Genomic DNA, 16,023 nt, shown 5'->3' with positions numbered 1-16,023 from the left:
GTCCAGAGAAGGGCAACGAAGCTGGTGAGGGGTCTGGAGAACAAGTCTTACGAGGAGCGGCTGAAGGAGCTGGGATTGTTCAGCCTGGAGAACAGGAGGCTCAGGGGCGACCTTATCACTCTCTACAGGTACCTTAAAGGAGGCTGTAGCGAGGTGGGGACTGGTCTATTCTCCCATGTGCCTGGTGACAGGACAAGGGGGAATGGGCTAAAGTTGCGCCAGGGGAGGTTTAGGTTGGCTATTAGGAAGAACTTCTTTAGTGAAAGGGTTGTTAGGCATTGGAATGGGCTGCCCAGGGAAGTGGTGGAGTCACCATCCCTGGAGGCCTTTAAAAGACGTTTAGATGTAGAGCTTAGTGATACGATTTAGTGGAGGACTTGTTAGTGCTAGGTCAGAGGTTGGACTAGGTGATCTTGGAGGTCTCTTCCAATCTAGATGATTCTGTGATTCTGTGATAACCTTTCCTACTTCTTCTTTTAAATCCCAGGTCAGACTCAGCCATTCTATATAATGACCGGTCTGTGCTTGAAAATCACCATGTTAGTGCAGCGTATCGTCTTTTGCAAGATGATGAAGAGATGAATATTTTGTCTAATCTCTCAAAGGATGACTGGAGGTAAAAATGAACATGGTGTCTGCTTTGGAACATTGTAGCATCACCATAGTCTGTTATTGCCTTGTTTGAAGAGCAATATGCGTCACTGTATATTGTACATTAGTATTTCTATTACTAAGAGAAAAAAAAAAGCTTTAAAAAGTGTTTGTCTTGCTTATTTCTGCGTTTGTTTTTTTTGTTAGATAGCAGTGAGACTAGATTTTGTGACGGTGAATAGTAATATACAATTTGACTCCCATGTAATTTCAGCAGTTCACAGAGACACCCTTTATACGCATCTGTTTATAAATTAGTGAAGAGGTATACAACTGTTTGTTCATGCAAAAGCATAAATATAACCTCTATCTACTTAGACACCCCCTGCTTGGAAATTATAAATGGGCCTTAATGGAAATAAGAATAAATTCCAAGAAGCATAAATCAGCATACTATATATGCCAACGTGATGTAAGAAGCTATAATTTAAAACAAGCTTCATGCAACATATGATTTATGTGCCAAAATCAGTCCATGATTTGTTTTCTAATAGCAGACAGTTGAAACCAATGAGGGAACTTTCTGCCTTTATGGGGAATTTTGAACTCCAGAGGATGGTACATTAAAAATAGCCCAAATCTGACAGACAGGAAGAATCCTGCTCCGTGGTCTTTCTCATAGGAGGGAAAGTGACTTGTGGGATCTTACATAAAGCATGATGCCTCCTGCATACACTTAAATGTGATACAGTGCTGAGCAGTCAGTTCATCTTACCTATTGGAAATGAGGGGAAATTAGCCTTTCTCAGAGCTGGTTAGTGAAGGCTCTGCTTCCTAATGACTTTCTCCTGAATTTCCCGTTTATTTTGACTTGTGGATGGTGACATAATCCTATAGCTGAGTGCCGGGAATAAAATTCAGGAACTTAAGTGGCTGGTTTCAATCAATGTGAGTGTTGTGGGGGAGCGGCTTGAGAAATTCTACTCCCCAGTACAGAAAATAGTCTCATGGTGGGCAGCAAACAGGAACTTTAAAAAAAAAATCTGCATTGAGGTGTTAAAAATCTAATTTTTTATTTTTTATTTTAGCTACAGTTGGTAATGCCTTGTCAAATATTGGCAGCAAATTGCTGCTTCCTTTTATGTTGGCGAGGGAAACGCAAGGAACTGACTAGAAACAGCAGCCTTAGAGCCACTGTCTACAAGGATCAGCAGAGCAGCTGCTTGAGAATGCTTCATTGCATAGACACTGTCTTTAGGAAAACAGTCTGCTTTGGGGCTTTAAACTGCTTGTGGTTGAATCAAAACTAGCTTCAGATGTTTATCATTAATTCCCTAGTGTCAAAATGTGTATTCTGTTGAGGTATATGTTTAGACCTAAAGTTTCAAAGATTAATACGTCTGCTTTTTAAGAAATACTCTAACCGCCTGAACAAAAATATTGAGTGGTTTAGATTGCTTATTTGTTCTCTCTCAAGTAGGGCTGTATTATTTTGTAGCTGCTGAACGAGCAACAGCTGCAGAATAAAGACCATTATCTTGATGTGCTCTAATGCCAAAATGTTTTGATTGTTATGTGCCTTTGCTTTTGCATGCCAGTTTGAAATCCCATAGGCAAACATTTGGGAAGCATTGGAAATATCAGTTGACATCAGCAGGATCTATGGCGCTGAGAAGAAAAAACAAGAAGCCCATAGTTTCTCAGACTGGTACTCAAAAATAAGTCTCTCAGTATCAATAGGACCCCAAACATGAAAGGACGCTTTGGGAAACTGTTAAAGCGTATCTACATTTAATTTTATTTTTGTAGACATACCTGATAAATCGCTTTCAGCAAAAAGTCCAAGTGATGGCCCTTGGAAAGCAAATTCTTAAGTGATGTTTTGAACTAAGCTCTCATTATATTTTGACATTATTAATAAGAGAAGATCTGATGATCAGCACATTTCACAATCCTAGAGGTATATGTGGGTTTCATCAGTTTTGTGGTATTCGGTCATCTAGTTAAGGAATGCATTGTCAGGAAATAAATGTAGAAAATTAGACCTAGATTTCACAGTTGGAAAAGAAATGGGCACAGGTTTTGAGGGAAAGCAGATGAGACTGAAAGAGATCTTTTGGGCTACAGTCAAGGAGAAAAGAGATGAATGCTTACTAGTACCTAAACAATATTTTACTCTCCATTTTAAAAAACCTCTGCTCCTTATTAAATATTTGAAAGTCAGTTGGGTTGCCTCATGTGATGAATCCCATTTGTGCAAGTCATCAACAAGTAAATGAAGAAACTATAACAAAAACAGATCACAGTGAATTAAGAAACTAAACTGCAAAGCAAACAGATGCTTTCTAAGATACTGTTATAGATGTATTTTCTGGCAGTGTATTTCATTGTTAATAATTTCCATGCAATTTATTGAAACAGAGTGTGCAAGCCCTTTGCTGTCAAGTACAGGATTAAAAAGGCATCTGGAAAATGTTTAGCTCCTTAATTCTGTATCAGAGTACAGCTTCAGGAAGTACAGCTTTCATGCAATTCTGATTTTGTCAGTAAAGCTTCTTGAGATTTTGTCTCTTAGATAATTTTGAGCTCTCTTTGTCAATCAGTGTTTATTCCTTTGGAGATTGCAGTGAGAAACCTTGAATGGTTCTGACTGAAGACAACTTGGGTCAGAGCCTTCTTTTGTAAATAAATAGCAGGTGATTGGTTGCGTAATCACACAGTTTTCTTGTAAAAAATGATTTTTATGTATCCAGCATGGCCACATGCTTATTCTGGGTGTTATACCTTTAGCAAATATCAGCCATTGAAAATATTTCCTTGAAGGTAGTGTTTTTCCTTCATCCATTAATTTCCATGAGAATCAAGACTTCAACTGGGCAAACTGGGCAAAATGCCTCACCAAAGGAGATATTCCTGTTGGTTCATAGCATAGAGATCAGGTGATCTAAAACTGTCTTTTTCTTTTCCTTTTCCCGTGAATGCATGGGGATGCGAGTCCTTTGCTAGAATACATTTGCTAGAATACAAAGACACATCCAATGATGTAATGTTCTCTAAAGCAAAAAAGGTAAGGGCATGAAGTAATTATTCTAAAAAGCAAATAAAGATATTTTCCAGATGGAGATCAACGCAAGGCTTGGAAACATTTAGATGTCAAGTCATCCAGAGTCTATCTATCTCAGCAATCAGTAGTAAAGATACCATAAAACTGTATGTGCTTATGGGACTGTGCCAGATACCATGTTTCATGTGTATCATCTGCAGGACCTTGGTTAGGAAACAAAAAAATCAAAGCTCTGATATTGGCCATAGGATGAATTATTCTCCAGTGTGTGACAGTAATGAAACAGGAAATTCAGTCCAGGTTTTCCTCTTCTCCAATTGCTTTTCCTGACCTTGCTCTCTCAACATAATCATATCTTTCCCTAATTCTACAGGGGCTGTTAAAAGGCATGGACAAGTTATCTTAGAATTTATTTTCAAATTTGGTAATTTAGAACTTTTTCTTAGTGGTAGGTTATGGGTATGAGAACATAGTAACTCCCTGGCTCCTGGCCTCTGGCCTCAGGGAAATGTATCTCTACCACAAGATGAAACATGAAAATATAATAAGAAATACTCAAATCCTTAATTGGTTAGAGAAACAACACAGCCAGATCTGTAAAGCAGACTTTGAGTCCACAAGAGATCTTCAGTTGAGGTGAACTGCGAGAAAACCCATTTCCAAGCCGTCAATATTCTAATAGTCCTAGTGACCGCTTTCATATATGTCCTAGTTTCAGTTAGGACAAAGTTAATTTTCCTCCTAGTAGCTGGTAGGGTGCTATGTTTTGGATTAGGATGAGAAGAGCGCTGATAACATGCTGATGTTTTAATGCAGAGCAGTGCTTACACCAAGCCAAGGACTTTTCAGCTTCTCGCTCTGTCCTGCCAGTGAGCAGGCTAGGGGTGCAGCAAGAGCTGGGAGGGGACAGACCCAGGACAGCTGACCCAAACTGGCCAAAGGGGTATTCCATACCATCTGCTGTCATGCTAAACAATATATAGGGGTGGCTAGCCGGGGTGGGGGGCTGGCTGCTCGGGGATAGACTGGGCATCGGTCAACGGGTGGTGAGCAATTGCATTGTGCATCACTTGTTTCGTAGACATTATTATTAGTAGTACTATTATTATTATTATTATTATTATTGTTATTATTTTTTCCTGTCTTAATAAACTGTCTTTATCTCAACTCACAGGCTTCACTTTCCTATTTCTCTCCCCATTCCCAGAGAAGGAGGGGGGAGGGTGAGCGAACGGCTGTGTGGTGTTTGGCTGCCAGCCGGGTTAAACCATAACAACATGGTTGCATTTTTGTACCATAAACCCTTGACCTTTGTAGAAAGACATTTAGACATCTTGATTTTAATACACGTTCCTCTAATTTATCAGGCTGCTTGCAAAACCACAATATTTAAAATATTTTCAAGTTCTTCTGGAGCACAGAAATTTCTGACAACCTTGTGGAAAAGTATAGGCTTTATAGATGTGTGTGTGTCTAGTGAGGATGTATTGGTTTCCCCATTAAATTAATATTTTGGTGTTGTAATCTTGTCTGTGATAGATCACACTTGCATTTCAGCCCACACTGGCTTTCATTTTGTCTCTGGTTTGGAGTGAATCTACTTTCTCTCCAGCTGTGGGAGTTCAGGTCCTTGGGTCCTTGTTCCACAAGTGTTTTAAGCTGCTGTTTGCAGCACTGCTGCTAAAAGAAACAGTTTCTCCTATCTTGTCTGGTTCCTTTTGCTTGTATTGACAGAGAGGTTTTTGCTGCTGGGAATGCACCAAACCAGGGAACTGACCAGGACTGGCAAAAAATAAGATCCCCATAAATTTAAACTAATTTGGTTTTCAGCCACCATATCGTTTCCTTGAATGCTGTTGGCTACCCAAGTGCATGTACATAAGGGTGGGAAGAATGAGGTGGGTATGCTGTAGGTAGAGTGAGGCCAGCAGATGCAATCTTAATGTGTGTACAGAACTGGGAGGCCACGTTAAGTGACACCCATGGGACTGGGTAAGCACAGAGGTCTTGGGTCTCTATGCACTGGTGGCCTGGGGCTGGAACTTGAGTACAACCACCAGAGGCAAGAGAGACATGCTCAAAATAGACCATGTCCTTCATGAAAGATTCATGAAAAGAAGAATGACAACTTTTATTTTTAAATGAAAACTGACCCATTTCTGAATCTCCCAAATCCTAAGCTGGTATGGTAACTATGGACTGTTCTTCCTCTATTAACCCATGGGTATCTGAACTGAGAGAAATAGAAAAGAAATTTACATTGTATGCTGGAGCAGAGTGTTCCAATATTTTAAAATGTCTAGGACATCTACACTGACTTCAAAGGAATTTTGAGCACGTCCTAAAATGTTTGTTTAACAAAAATACATAAAGGAATAGTTTGAATGAGTAATATCAAGGAAGCAATGCAGGTTCTCAAAGGTACCGAATGTATGTATACAGTATATTTACAAGGAAATGTTTTTAACATTCTGTTTTTCCTTTAATAATATTAATAGCTATTGATCAGTTTTAGTCAACTGGATAGACATCCAGGCTCAAAAGTTCACCTGATTTTAGGTGAACTAAAGGTTTCAAGGTTTTAAACAATCTTTTTGCTTCCTTCTAAGAATGCCGTATAAAAGAAATCAATCCAAGAAGTTTGTGCTTACTTGAAAAGGGAATGCTAGTGCTAATACTCTCTTCACAAAGGTCTAGGATTTCTTTTAGGAAGGATTAGCCACCTGGCTTAATTTGCAGCCCTCCCACTCCTGTGTTTGTAGAAAATCATTGATCTTCCTCCTGCTCCTGGAAAGAGGGATAATGGAAAGAGTGACATGCAAAGGCAGAAAAGCTGTCAATAATTTGCAGATAGACAACAAAAGAACCTGGAGCGTGTCTGATGCTGGTTTTTATGTTTCTTTTTCCTTGCTTCTCTCATCATGACGCCATCCAAAAGGGAGTTCAGAGCTCTGGTGATTGAGATGGTGTTAGCCACTGATATGTCCTGTCACTTCCAGCAAATCAAAGCCATGAAGAATGCTTTGCAGCAGCCAGAAGGGTGAGTCACTTCACAACACCACACAGTGAGGGGCTGCATTTCAGCTGGTGCTTTGCCATTATGTTTGACTTCAAAAGCACCTCTCCAGAGGCCCTCACTCTTTGATGTCCACATCAATTCTGTTTATGCTGTTGAATTTTGAATGAATTCACTTAGGAGTGGACTGGCATCCCTCTATACACAGGTCTCTATTCTGTGCTGGTGGACCAAAGCTTGCAAAGGTCACCATGTTGGGATAAGCCTTCCTGGTCATGAGTCTTTGTATATGACAGTAACATCAAGGACATGATCAAACTGAGTGACCTCTACGTCTTGAGTATGACTCAAGGGTATAAGATCTGCAGAAATACAACTAATGCATTGCCCTTGTGTAGATGGTAGCAGATGCCACCATTGCAAGGGGCCTGCTCCATAACCAGAGGCAAGATGAAAACAACCTGAGAGGCACCAAGGGAAGGACTGGAATGTAACAGATGGAGCATTGTGTGGAAGGCCTTGCCCATGGCAGGGGTGTAGAAATTGGATGATCTTTGGTCCCTTCCAACTCAAACCATTCTATGATTCTATGATTCTTCTTCCCAGTAAGACAGTGAGAGCTGTAATATTTTGTCTACAGCCTTTTCCCATAAAGTTCCTTTTACACTGCAGAAAGCTCTGAGTGATGGTATTTTTTTTCGCTCTAGACACAGGTCTGTCCAGAACCCCCCAGAATTATACCTATATCAGACCAGAGTGTGGCTAGCCACTTTGTCCTCACAAAAGGTACAGCTCTTCCAGGTGTATCAGGCAATCAAAATTTGGAGTTAAAATCTTAGACTACCCATCCCAAGAAAACATTATTTACTGGATTCTTGGGCTAGCCTCTCAGGTTATAGTTTTAAGAAATTGCCAGTCTTTTGCCTTCTACGGAACCAGACACAAAAATCACCTTCTGACCTCACAGTAGTTTTCTAACAATGAAACATTTACCAGTTACTGTGTAGAATCACCAGCGTCCCTGAGATCAGATCCTGTTTACTGCAGTAAGATGGTAGAGATTAAATTATTTTCTGAGCTGCATAAAATGCAGCCCAGATGAAATGGGGAATGTAGTGGCTCTTCAGGCCTGATTGTGCAGGCAAGTAAGCCTGGAAAGGAGCTCAGAAAAACCGAGCAAAGTTTCTCTTTGTGCTTCTTAATGTCTCTGTTCCAACAGGAATGGTGTATGTTGGAGAAATTAGACAATCTTTCATAGTTGTCAGGTTTTAGAAATACAGGTATCACTCCACTAACATGGCCACATTTTCCTGTTTAGGTGTGATTTTTGTCGTCATTCTCCACTGCAAGTACAATTAACTTGTTTGATCCTTTGGGTTTTCAGAATTGACAAGCCGAAAGCCTTATCACTGTTGTTGCATACAGCAGATATCAGTCATCCAGCCAAGGCCTGGGACCTCCATCACCGCTGGACCATGTCTCTGCTAGAGGAGTTCTTCAGACAGGTAAAGCTGGGGAATTTCCTCTGCATTTTGGCAGCACAGAGAGAGTATGTAGTGTTGGGCAAGGAAGTAGGAAAATTTGAACACAGATCTTTTCCTTCTCTGATTTTCTCAAGAACCTTCTAAATGATGTGAAGCTTTTTTGTCTGGCACCAGTAGCACTGCCTATTAAGATTCTTGGGAAGTTAGTGTCTGATACACTGCCTACAGATAAAGGCATTGTCTGGGAAGCTAAACCAGGCTAATTACTTTTATAGGTTCAGTATGTGTTTCTAATTAGCAAAAGACAGAATATATGATGTTCTGCTTAGCTGTAAAACCCTAGAAAACAGATTCAGGTAACTGTACTTTCTAGAGCTATACCTGCTATACCTGTATTTTTGGGGTAAATGTGAAAAATGCATTGCCCTTTACATGATGTGAATTGCTCTAGTTTATACCTCATAACGGACCTCCCATTGACGGAGCCACAAATCTAGACGAATCATTAAGCTCTATGTGATAGTTATAAGCTCCCCAAGTGGCTAAATGAAAGCATGTAAATAGCTGCCTTTAAAAGAAAGAAGTAAAACTAAACAGAGTGCTTAGGAATATATGTGATACTTTTCCCCAATATGAATTAGTAAACTAAGCCGAAAATTAAGAGGTTTATTTCCCTCCAAAATTCAATAATTTCATGTTTTATAGTAAATATGAAAAAAAAAAGGCAATTTTTAAAAAGTTTTAACAAGTTTTTAAAATGGCAGCTGCTTTTAAAGGCATTGCAGGAATGCCTTCTTAATAAGGATATTGCAAAAATTTGCTTTGAAATGAATCCTTTAATTTGTTTTTCAAACCAAGAATGGGTTTACTAGGTGGAAGCAGGTAAATCATGTCTTCAGCTGTCCCTGCATTGTCACACGGGAGACTCATGTAAGAAAGATGATCTTCACATACATTTTAGGGAAGACTTTACCTCTGGGCATGTTTATTCTTTTATTCTATGTTTATTCTTCTATTTTAGCTCAAAAGGGTACTAAATTTGATAAAATACACCATTGCTGAGTGCCCTAAAGATTGGTAAGGGAATTAAGATTAGCTAGATGTAAGATCACAAAAAGCCCAAGTTTGGATCTGCTTTACAATTGTAATAAAGACAAAATTATTATTTTATGTTTTCACTGGGATAATTTACTTTCAGCCAACAAATCCTATGTTCGTTTTGAATGACAAATGTCTTCACATTTAGATAAAGCTTTATGTAAAACTTGCATTCTAGTTCCAAATTAAGACGCAGTATTAACTCCCTTTTTAGGAAAACCCTTAAACTTACCATGAAGTGTAGACTTATGTTCATTGAAGTTATGTAGTAGTAGGTAAATAAATGCATCCCTACCTGACAGCAAAAGAGCAACACACGCTCTTCTCTGCATACAAGCTAAAAAGTGCCACTAGCTAGAGGGGACCATGGGACTAAGAAGTTGGGCTGGCTTCGGTTTAGGTATTTATTTTCTTACACTCTTTAAGTGCAGATTATTTCCCATCCTTTCTGTTCTGTGCTTTATGAGACATAAAGCCTCACTTAAACCTCGTCAGTGTAGTTCCCCAGCCCTATTGGTTTCCAAGTATTCTGTGATGTGACACAGGTCTTCCTACATGAACCAACTGCGCTGTAGATGTGAATGCTGCTTCTGAATACTTTTTATATATATATATATATATTCAGCAGCTATGGTGAGCATGTCTTAAAGGAAACTTCTTGTGTGTTTTACTTATGCAATTTAGCCAGCCATGAGGGATCTGCCCAAACAGCTTAGAAGTCAAGTATCTCTTTGAGCAGTCAGGAAGGCAGCTAGGGGCTCCTTGCTAAATAGAATTAGGCAAGAGAATTAGGAGTAAGAGAAGACCTATGATTAGGTAAGAGCTGGCATTGAAAAATTCTTTCCTGAGAGATATGGCAGACAAAGTAATGGAAGGTTACTTTGAAATATATTTGTGTTTAGTTTCTGTTTTACCCTGAGTTTTGAACATCGGACTCCTAACGTAAAGCAGAATTGTGCCACAATGGAAGAAAATTATTGTTTCACCCAAAACTCTAACAGAATTTATTCCTCCATTTCATGTATGTTGTATTAACAACAAAGAAAAGACGCTTCTTATGCCTACAGAAGTTATTCTCTAATTTGTTTGCTGGGTATTTTAACTTCCAGTTGGCATTAGTCGGAACACTGGCATGAACTTCAGCACAGTTAAAGTGAGCTGCTGATTTAAGGAATTGATTCTCTAGTATTTTTAACAAGCTATTTAAATTTGAATGCTCACAGTGGATTACTGAAACTATCTCATCCTATGTGTCCTCTCAGCATAAAGCAATTTATAACAGAGTGACTGAACCAAGCTTTTTGAGAATATGCAGCTTGAATGACTGGAATAAATGGGGTTATAACACTTCATCTTCTGCACGATCTTGTGATGTTAGAAAAGGATTGTCAGTTCTGAGGGCTGGAAGGCATGTTTGGACTTCTGCTCTTAAACACCTTCATAAAAGTTGACAATGTCATTGTTTCCTTTGGACAAAGAAAGTACTCTGCATCTGGCCAGCTATGAGTGAAATTGTTATCTGAAAGACAAAAAAAAAAGGCATACAAACAAGTGCAAATCCTGAAAGATCAGCCTGACACTGATGTTGTCTCTTGAAAGGTTTGTTCCAAGAACTGAGTTTTGCTGGGTTCTCCAGAGAGCTGCAATGAGAAGTGTTTTTGTGCTCAAGTGGGTGTTTAATTGGTTCATGGAAGTACCAAACAGGCAGGGAAAGCTCTGAGGAAAGATTCAGTAGAATTAAGATGCTCAATTCACAAATTTCTCCTTGTACAGCTACTTTTCCAGCCAGACTCAATTGTCTACAAATAATTTGTGTTTAAGAAACACACACAAATATACAAAACCCACTTCACTAGAGAAAGTGAAATGTGTGGCTTTTACAGCAATGACCTAAGATATCAAAGTTCAGTGTGTCTTGTCTTGTTCTAATTTATTCTCAATTTTGTTTCTCCAGGGTGACAAAGAAGCAGAACTAGGGCTTCCTTTCTCTCCATTGTGTGACCGGAAGTCTACGATGGTTGCTCAGTCTCAAATAGGTATGTCCCTTTTGGTTCATTCTAAGATTCTTTGACAAATAAAACTTATTCTTCCCTGTGGGACTAAGATCACAGTGATCATTTGGAACTAGGTTAAAGAGAGAAAATAATAAAGTACAATGGTGTTATTTTCTCCAGATCAGCAGTTCAAAGCTGAGGAGACATTAAATTTATGGTGATGGATCTATGCAGTAAATGAGTTACCTCTGATCTGACTGCAGGGCTGACTGCAGTGCCCAGTTATGACACTACTCTGTGGTTTTCTGAGCTGTGGATAAGAGGTGTGCATGGCAACGTGTTGTGATATGAGTATCGTTAGTGGGTATGGAAACCTAAAATCAGTCCTTTTGATGACCTGGGCAAAAACTATTGCTTTTTTAAAATTTCATTTATTCCTCCCACTCTTTTCCTCCCATTGCTCCAAGCCAACCAATATTTTGTACTGAAGCAAAGCAAACAGCAAACCTTTTTCAACTCCATCCATTCAGAAGCAGATATCTTTTTACAGACTCACTGGTAGTACTTTCTCTACCTTTCACAGAGTCAGAGAATCACAGAATGGTTAAGATTGAAAAAGACCTCTGGAGGTCATCTGATCCAACCCTCCTGATCAAGCAAAGACACCTAGAGTGGGTTGCCCAGGACCATGTCCAGATGGCTTTTGAAGATCTCCAAAGAGGGAGACTTTACAACCTCTCTGAGCAACCTGTGCCAGTGCTCCATCACCTGCACAATAAAGAAGTGCTTCTTGATGTTCAGACAGAACGTCTCATGTTCGTGTGTGTGCCCATTGCCTCTTGTCCTAGCATTGGGCACCACTGACAAGAGCCTGGCTCGATCCTCTTTGCACCCTTCCTTAGGTGTTTATAGGCATAGATAAAATCTCCCCGAGCCTCCTCTTCTCCAGGCTGAACAGTCTCAACTGTCTCAGCCTCTCCTCATAGCAGGGGTGCTTCAGTCCCTTGATCATCTTGGTGGCCCTTCCTTGGACTCTTTCCATTATGTCCAGGTCTCTCTTGTACTGGAGGCCCCATAACTGGACACGGTACTCCAGGTGCAGCCTCACCAATGCTGATTAGAGGGGAAGGATCACCTCTCTTGACCTGCTGACAATACTTTGCCTAATGCAGCCAAGACTACCCTTAGCCTTCATAGCAGCAAGGGCACATTGCTGATTTGTGTTCAACCTGGTGTCTACCAGGGATTCTAGGTCCTTTTCTGCAAAGCTGCTTTCAAGTTGTGTGGCCCTCAGTGCATACTGGTACCTGGGGTTGTTCTTCCCCAGGTGCAGGACTTTGCACTTCTGCCTGTTGAACTTCATGAGATTTTTGTCAGCCCACCTCTCCAGCCTGTCAAGGCCCCTCTGGATGGCTGCGTGGCCCTCTGGTGAGTCAGCCAGTCCCCCCTGTTTTGTGTCATCTGAGAATTCACTGAGGGTTCACTCTACCCCACTGTCTCCTCCAATTATTGAGCGAAATGTGGGAGGATATGGCAACAAGTCTGATATTTGGGGAGACGTCAAGAGGAGTTAAGTGAAGTAAACACATTCAGCAGGCTGGGAGCATAAAAAGAAAACTTTTCCAAAAGAAAAGTTGGATTTGTGGGTAGATTGTTATACCCAGAAAGCAAGTGGAATAGAGAGGAGAAGAATGTGATCTAACCTTGACTGGAGAACGGAGTACCGAGCAGAACAAGAGAAATATAATGCTGACCCTAAAAATGAGGGAACTGAGTCCAGAAGCAGGAAGAAAGCAAATGTATTCAGTGAAAACAAACAAAAAATTTGAAGTATGAAATTTCTCAGCTGTCTCCTGAGCTGTAAAGAGCTGGCCAAATAATAAAACAAAGATATTCCCAAACTTAGGAAAGTTCAGATGCACATCTGTGCCTCAGAGCTGTTTTTTTTGTTTAAAATTATTTCATTGTTCCTGTTAGACAAGCCATCCTCTGAGGGGACCCCATTCCAGATTTCTCTGGCTCTAACAGTTTAGGCAGTTCAGCCAAGAATCTGAACTTGAAAAGCCCTGCACAGGCCTAGCTTAGTTGCCAAACATATAAGAGCGTACCCCTTTGTAACAGTAACCCAAAAAAGTGGGTATAAGTGTATGGCACAATGCAACTGCTGAGGTAATTTGTGTTTTGCAATCAGCTCTGTGGAGGGAAGCAGCAGCAAACTTTGAGAGTTACAGTCTCAGTTAAAACTCATATTGAGGACTCCTGGGCAGACTACGCCTGCTGCTGTGCTATGGGAGAAGGTAATCCCTCTTTGTCTGGCTCATGTGGAGGAAAGGGCACATAGAGACGTCTCTTTCATACAGGTTCTAGCAGCTTTCAGTTATGTCCTTCACTCCTTACAGAGGAGAGGAGCTGTGCTTCCCACGCAGCCCCTTCCACATCCTGGTGTATGGTTGCAGTGTGCTTGCAATACCATTTGCCTTGTTCTCTTCTGTTATGCTTCTTTGTCCGGAAGGCCATGAGATCCAAGAAACTTCTACACTGATGCACCTTGTGTCAAGGGGATCGAGTGTACCCTCAGTAAGTTTGCAGATGACACCAAGATAGGTGCGTGTGTCGATCTGCTCGAGGGTAGGAAGGCTCTGCAGGAGGATCTGAATAGGCTGGACCGATGGGCTGAGGCCAACTGTATGAGGTTCAACAAGGCCAAGTGCCGGGTCCTGCACCTGGCGCACAACAACCCCAAGCAGAGATACAGGCTGGGAGATGAGTGGTTGGAAAGCTGCCTGGCAGAGAAGGACCTGGGAGTATTGGTTGATAGTCAGCTGAATATGAGCCAGCAGTGTGCTCAGGTGGCCAAGAAGGCCAACAGCATCCTGGCTTGTATAAGAAACAGTGTGGCCAGCAGGTCGAGGGAAGTGATTGTCCCCCTGTACTCGGCTCTGGTGAGGCCGCACCTCGAGTACTGTGTTCAGTTTTGCGCCCCTTGCTACAAGAAGGACATGGAGGTGCTCGAGCGAGTCCAGAGAAGGGCAACGAAGCTGGTGAGGGGTCTGGAGAACAAGTCTTACGAGGAGTGGCTGAAGGAGCTGGGATTGTTCAGCCTGGAGAAGAGGCTCAGGGGCGACCTTATTGCACTCTACAGGTACCTTAAAGGAGGCTGTAGCGAGGTGGGGGTTGGTCTATTCTGCCACGTGCCTGGTGACAGGACAAAGGGGAATGGGCTAAAGTTGTGCCGGGGGAGGCTTAGGTTGGCTATTAGGAAGAATTTCTTTAGTGAAAGGGTTGTTAGGCATTGGAATGGGCTGCCCAGGGAAGTGGTGGAGTCACCATCCCTGGAGGTCTTTAAAAGACGTTTAGATGTAGAGCTTAGTGATATGATTTAGTGGAGGACTTGTTAGTGTTAGGTCAGAGGTTGGACTAGGTGATCTTGGAGGTCTCTTCCAATCTAGATGATTCTGTGATTCTGTGAAGCCACTGCAAAATTGAGGATGAAATAAACAATCACCAAGATAATTACACTTTATAAAAGAGGCACTCCATCAGTTTGTAAAGGCAGACTTATATAGTTAAATACTATCACTATACTCAGTTTGTGCAGTTTTGTAATCCATTGACATTAATAGGCCACTGCCTATAAATCTTGCTTTCTAAGATTGTAAAATTTTAATTTCTCAGTCTGCTAAATATATTGGCATTATCCTTCTGTAACATCTCTTTTATTAAATCAAAAACTCTTACATTTTCTGCCTATCTGCTGAGGTAAGGCTTTCAAAGTTGTAGGCTAGATTCTCAGAGAAATAATCTGTGCTTATTCATTTATTTATCTGATTAACAGCCTGAACAGATTGTTCCCTGGAATAATAATTACTGCATTTGTTTGTAGAAGTTCCTCTTGAATTCCAAATCATGCCATTATCTGTAGCAAGCAGCCTTGAGTTTCTACAAATAAAAACAATCTGTCCTTTGTGAAATAAAATTGTGCTTTTGGTTCTGACAGGGGCAGATCCTAGAAATCCTGTTCTGGAGGCTTAGCTTGTTTGTAGTTGCTTGTTTGTTGCTTAATGGTCAGTGCAGATGCAACAATGGGCAAGCATTTTTATTAATGAAAGGTCTTCACAAATGCAGACTGAAGGCTTTGCTGTATGCACTCTTTCCATGAAAATGGAGCAATCAAACAACCAAAATTTCCTCAAAAGAAAGAATGTCTCATTCTCTTGTTGCTTAAATTTGTAAAGAAATTGTTCAGTATTTAAACTCATAATTTAAAAAATGAACATAAAATAATGAACCTTGATTTAAAACCTACTAATGCTAATGACTGGTTAATCATATTTTTTCTTCTTCAATAAAATGGATGAATTATATATTTCTGTACCCCAGTGAGGTACAGAAGTCAGGAGATTTCCCAGTCCGGAAGTCAGGCTGCTGACCAGAGTAGGAGAGGCACAGAGATTAGAAACAAAACCAGGCCAAGACTTGTATTTCCACACAAGAATATCAGGAGTTAAAACTTCTCTGTCTATCTCAGACTGTAGGAAGCTTGTTTGATGGGAGATCAGCCCCTCTTGCAGCTAATAAATGTAGCAGCATCCTTTTATTTTTGTCCATTGACTAGAAAGAAAGAAAATTACAGCTTCAGAAAACATCGAATAAAGGCTGATGAGTGAATGCTTCTGGTTTGTTTGTTTGTTTTGAGATGGGCTTTAGGAAAACTATTCTCTAGTCAGTGTTTGTCGTGGTGGTGTTCTCAGGTGGATTGAATGAACTCTAGATAGG

General features: G+C 40.6%; 1 protein-coding gene across 17 annotated transcripts in view; it reads left to right on the top strand.

Moving 5' to 3' along the window:
• PDE1C (phosphodiesterase 1C) overlaps nt 1–16,023 on the top strand; it is a 318,847-nt gene that overhangs the window by 257,344 nt on the left and 45,480 nt on the right. For all 17 annotated transcript variants that reach the window (XM_040546315.1, XM_040546314.1, XM_040546316.1 and 14 more), the window contains 4 exons: nt 488–616; nt 6,594–6,695; nt 8,056–8,176; nt 11,208–11,289. In XM_040546315.1, coding sequence (XP_040402249.1) covers nt 488–616; nt 6,594–6,695; nt 8,056–8,176; nt 11,208–11,289 — 434 coding nt within the window. The remainder of the gene's footprint in view (nt 1–487; nt 617–6,593; nt 6,696–8,055; nt 8,177–11,207; nt 11,290–16,023) is intronic.

This window comes from Cygnus olor, chromosome 2, assembly GCF_009769625.2.
Source record: "Cygnus olor isolate bCygOlo1 chromosome 2, bCygOlo1.pri.v2, whole genome shotgun sequence".
NCBI lineage: Eukaryota > Metazoa > Chordata > Aves > Anseriformes > Anatidae > Cygnus > Cygnus olor.
The sequence above is the reverse complement of the archived record's forward strand: the minus strand, read 5'-3'. Positions and strand labels throughout refer to the sequence as shown.